Source organism: Propithecus coquereli, unplaced genomic scaffold (genome assembly GCF_000956105.1).
Source record: "Propithecus coquereli isolate 6110/MARCELLA unplaced genomic scaffold, Pcoq_1.0 Scaffold282, whole genome shotgun sequence".
Lineage (NCBI taxonomy): Eukaryota > Metazoa > Chordata > Mammalia > Primates > Indriidae > Propithecus > Propithecus coquereli.
The window spans coordinates 327627-333498 of NW_012148419.1; the positions used below are offsets into that span (position 1 = coordinate 327627).

Consider the following 5872-nt stretch of genomic DNA (forward strand, 5'->3'; position numbering starts at 1 on the left):
AAGTGAATTTTCTGAGTTTGAAAATCATAGGATTCAATTTTACCTTGTTTTCTAAAATAAGAAATGGAATTTTTCCATAACCCTATAGATAATCTATAGTTGTTAACTGTAATTCCAACTCTTATATATGATTTTTAAAACTTCTTATTAAAATATATCTCACATGTCCCTCCTTGATTGAAGAGAGGGACTTTACCCTTTTGAAAATCAAAAGTCAGAAATACAGAAGAAACTAGTGTTAGTTTTTGTATTAAATAAATGAAAATAGGATGCTTAATATTTAGAAATATTAAGCAAATGTCTAATCTTTACCTATGTGAAGTTCATCCAAAGATTATCAACATAGATAAAATCAAATTTTTATATTAAATATCTTCAAATTTTTGAGAATTAATGACTTAATTAATCAAGTCTTTATTCACTACAAATATAGCCAAAAATTTCCCTGTAATGGATTTAAGAAATAAAGAATCTGAATCCCATCTTTACTATAATATACTGTACTAAAGCGTATTAAAATGGATACTTCATATGTTACTGTCCTCACAGTGCTTACTTTCTAGAGTGGAAGAAATAATGATAATGAACAATGAATGTAATAAATAAATAGATTGTAAGTTAGAAGGTGATTATGGCTAAGGAAAAAAGAGAAAAGTATGGCCAAATACAATGGAAAGTGCAGATGGGCAGACTATAGTACTAAAACCATAGAGTATCACTGAGAAGGTGACATTTTAGCAGCTAGGTTGAAGGTGAGAGATTTAGTCAAGTGGTTATCTGGGAAAAGCATTCCAGGCAGAGGAATTGGCTAGAGCATACTTTCTAAGGTGGGAGCAAGCTGGGGCTACTTGAGACCATTTGCAGGGTTTTCAGCAGGGAAGTGGCATGTGCCAGGTATGTTCAGTGTTTTACAGGTACTGACCTAGTTAATTCCCCAAATAACCTCATGAAACCAGTGCCATTTTTTATTTTTAAAGAATGATAAAACTGAAACACAGGGGAAGTTAGGTAAGCTGTCCAAGTTCACACAATTAGGAAGTGGTGGAATTAGGAACTAAATTTTGGCAGTCTGAGTCCAGAGGTGAACTGTTATATAATAAGAGATCTAGGTACCACTTGAACAGGACACACACACATATGCAAACTTGTGCACACACACACATGCACTCATGCTAGCATGTATGCATGTACACCTACACAGCCATGAACACACACACAAATGTGGAAAGGGAGCTGAGAGAACAGAAGAGGACAGTTTGTTACCCACACTATATTTATCCCTCCTTGTTTTATTCTGCTCATATATTTTATTTATTAACCTTTAAATCTAAATTTTTATTTAAATAAAAGATGTTCAAAATGATTGAGAATATCTTGAGTTATTTTCAAAACAGCAAAACCAAATTAAAAATTCTTAATGTATAAAATAAATATCATGGAAACATATAAAATTGTGCCAATTTATTTTAAAATAAGAGAACAAAATAGAAACAGTCTCTTTGAAATGAAATAATGTGCCCTAAGAAATTTTTATGAGTCTACAGAAAAAATATAAGAATATTTTCTTGCTAAAAATCCATAAAATATATAGCAAGATGTCATTTCAACTAATTACTTGAAAAATTTTGAAATTAATGGAAAGGCATCGTAAATCATGATTTATGACTCATACCTCCAGCAAATGAAGATAAATGTGTCATTAAGATTTTTTTCTGCATTAATTATCTTGGTCCTAATACATATATACTATATTACTTTCTGATATGTATTATTATTATAGGCTTTTAAAAATACTTTAAAATATTGATTGTTATAGGTAAGTCCACATAAATTCTGATTCATAGACTAATTCAATATACCAATTTATACAATGAAAATAAGTACTGATATCTGAAATATATTATTCTTCAAATATAACAAATTCTGTAGAAACTAATACTTTGAATTCCTCTATGCCAGGGTCATGAGTACTGCTTTTCATAAAACTAGTACTCTAAAAACATTTATTAAATTAAACATCAATTTAAAAAGTAATTAAATCCAATTTATCAGAATAAAAATTTTCAGAGTCTACCTCAGTCTTAAAGGACATTGTTGAAAAGAATATTTTCATAACCTTGTAATGAAAAAAAAATAATGTATCTTTCCCCCAAACAGTATAAAATCCATGACTATTTTATATGGCTTTATATTTTAAAATACACTACAGTTTCATAACTGCCATATATATCCAGCAAGAAGAATAGGAAAAGAAACACTTTCCCCAAAGGGTCATAACTACCAAGAAATTCTGGGCAAGAAATTCTGTACAAGAAATTCCACGTAGCAGACACAGAAATAAAGCATAGTAAAGCAATGACAAATAATACTACATATCACTTCCAGGCCAACATGCTTTATACAAAATCACTTTATTTCCTTTATATTTTCAGCTACTGTTCTTGCCTCTTGCCTGTTCAAATTGTTGAAACCAGACTCTATGAAACATTTCTGGCACTTTCAAAATCTAGGTCTCTTTATACCAACCATCTACACTCATAAAAATAATAATAAATAAATAAAACATGATGTTTACTATATTTTCCTTCTCTATGCTTAAGGAAATCCAAGAAACTTACCCTGTAGAGATTTATTTTCCACATTAACTGCTGCACAATTTCATTTGACACAACTAAAAGTCAAAATGAGCTTAAAGACAGAAGAATAGCTGTATTATTGAATCATGAAAGTTCTCTCCCATCATTCCATAAACTTTATATTATATGCTATCTTTTTTTGAGAAAACTATGATTTTTTCTTTATTGATTTAAAAATTCACTGATAAGTAAAAATGTGCCAAAAGGAAAAGAATTTACATGGCTATATAGAAAAAGAAATATTGGTTAAAATGAAGTGAGAAACAAGGTTCAGATAAGGGCTGGTTAATGGATGAAAGAGAAGGTGTTTCCCCAACAGCTAAACAAGTTACAGTAAGTGTGAGATGGTTCATGAATATATTTTGAAATTTTATTTTTATTTTTGAGTCATGTCTAATTACCAAACTCAAGGTTCGCTGAGCATTATTAGGTTTCAAGATTGGTTCCTAAGAAGGAAAAAATTAAATATTTACATTTGTTTGATACGTGTATATATACATTTTTAAAGTTGAGTATTTTTCACATCCTCCCTTCTTGAGAAAAACAATCATAGCTATTTAGGTAGTAGAGCTAACTACTGAGATCCCAGTCACTGTTCAAGAACAAATGTAGCAGTTCGCTTGACACTTGTCAAGTGAAACTTCATTTCATGATCATTTCTTGTGTGTCAACTAGGCTAGGCTACAGTTCCAGTTATTCAATCGAATACTAATCTAGGTGTTGCTGTGAAGATATTTTGGGGATGTGATTAAAGTCCATAATCAATTGACTTTCAGTAAAGGAGATTACCCCGGATAATCTGAGTGAGCTTGATTCCACCAGTTCAAAGGTTTTAAAAGTAGAACTGAGGCTTCCTTGAGAAAAGAAATTTTACCAGTATATAGCAGTTTCATGTCCTAACAAGAGTTTTAGCCTGCCCTTCTTCCTGGGCTGCCCTTCAGATTTCAAATTTGCCTAGGCAGTCCCCACAATGATGTAAATCAATTCTTCACAATAAATCTCTTACTATGTGTCTCTTACTGGCTCCACTTTTCTGGTTGAACACTGGCTGATACAATTCCAAATTGGATAAAAGTAGTAGTAATAAAACAAGGAAGGAAGCTGCCATGATTTGGGAGCACGCCCCCCCTGCCCCGCCCCCAAGCTGTGTCTACATGTGGCAAAGACTCAAGCCAGACAAACACATACATCTATGTGCATATAAATACACACACACAATCTCACACCAAACAGTGTTCCCAATCCTCTTGCTCTATGTTTAACAGACCTGAAATTTTCTACAAATTTAATTAATCAAAGGCTTCAAGGAAAGGTAACTACGTAACAGGAGACTAGGACTTAATAGCACATTCTAAATACTGAAGAAATTTGTAGAAGGAAGTAGCCATGCCACATTACTTACACCAAAGACATTTCACACTTTGATACAGAAAAACAGTTATTAGAAAACAAAACATTTCACCTAAAAGACAACAGATGTTGCTTGTCCAACCAAAAGAAAAGTGATTTAACTTCTGTAACACTAGTCAAACAATCCCATCACACTGATACAACTACATATGTATGTTTTTCAAACTCCTAAACAATAATTTATTAAAAACAAGTTGTATTTAAACAGATTCCCTGCTTCCCTTCCTTACCTGGACTGCATATCTTGTTGGGTTTTGGCCTGACTGGCTTCCGGCTGAGGAGGAGTGTGAGTGACTCGCTGCTGAAGTTCCACCAAGGACTGATAGTACTGTTGTTGATGGTGCTGTTGCTGCTTGTAGCGAGACAAACTGAAAAACAGCCCTAGAATGGCTTTTAAGTTTCCATTTCTTATTTCTGTATCAAATGGAAAATACAAAATATGTATAACATAAATCGAATGTTCTTTTCAACAAATCAAATTTTAGATGCAATCCTCTTAAACTAAATCTATCAAGACAGAAACACAACTTGATGCTCTCAAAGATCCAAACAACTCTGAATTTCTGAAATATGCTAACATTTTCAAATAGCTTGGAATTTCAGGGAGAGAAGAAAAGCACAGAGGATAGAGAAAAAAACCTCACTCAAAAGAGAGATTCTTTGCTGACCCTGAACTACGATTTTTCTAGAGGTAGCTTCTTGAAAATAGATAAGCACTCTCTCTCGTGCTAATCATTTGATTCAGCACACTGCTTCCCTCACAAATACACACAGCTGTTACCAACACAGCAGTGGCTATGAACTAGAGAAAGAAAGCCATTTAAATGTTGGTTGTCTTACATTCATAAATATTGATGGTGTGGGTGCATCTCATAATACTAACTAGATTTATAATAAGCAACATTCCTTCTAAATCACTCACCAATATATTTATACTTATACATATGTATATACCTTCCAAATATCCATATATACACACATATATATATCTTCCATAGAGCACATTAGATCAATGTTTAGTGTTCCAATTCTTTTATTTTTAATTTACGATATATAAATAAAGGTAAGTTTATGTGATGTTAGATAACACAATTGAATAAATGTAAGTGGAAATCCTTGTTCTAACATATGGAGCTCCAATGTAAGTTTTTCAAATATTGGATAAAAAAAAAAAAATTCTCAAAGTACTGCATGATCGCTTCTTTCTCTCTTGTAGCTATAACTTAGAAATTAGGAAGAGAGGGAAGTAAAGCTTGAAATAAAGCTCCACAATTTGTGATCATATTTTAAATAAAACTCACTGTTGACAATAAAATACAGCCTCCTCTGAGATCAAGGTTTTATGTCCCCTTTTGGAGTTCAGGAAAATTAACAAACTCTTCGGATTTCTTGTTCTCTGATGGTTTATCATGTAACCCAAACTATGCAGAATTATTCATATAAAAGGAACCTCTCATTTGTTCTATTTTCCCCCAGACCTTCCTCACAGTTTCTGTACTATAGAAAAGTTGACTTGAACAATCTGAAACTACAGGGAGAAAGTATTAATTTTCTCTCCTGTAAACCTGAATGATCTTGTTTAAAGAGTTTTAAAATTTTTAATTTCATTATTATGCATGTTTATTGAATTTAGAAAATCCTTTTTGATGTGCATTCATATATTTTTAAAAGATGAATGAAAACCAGTGGGCTTATATTAAAAAGGTTGCTATGTGAGAAGAAAAAGACATAAAATGAACAAATGGTAGCATATCTACTCTGCCTTTAACCATTGAAAAGCAACATATTTATCTTGGGGAATTTTACTCAAATGTCATTCTAACTAA

At 32.0% G+C, this 5872-nt stretch overlaps 1 protein-coding gene across 1 annotated transcript in view; it reads right to left on the reverse strand.

Annotated features, from left to right (window-relative positions):
• The window catches only part of NAV3 (neuron navigator 3), a 401664-nt gene that overhangs the window by 235365 nt on the left and 160427 nt on the right, over positions 1-5872 (reverse strand). The window contains exon 5 of the mRNA XM_012648357.1: positions 4277-4460. Coding sequence (XP_012503811.1) covers positions 4277-4460 — 184 coding nt within the window. The remainder of the gene's footprint in view (positions 1-4276; positions 4461-5872) is intronic.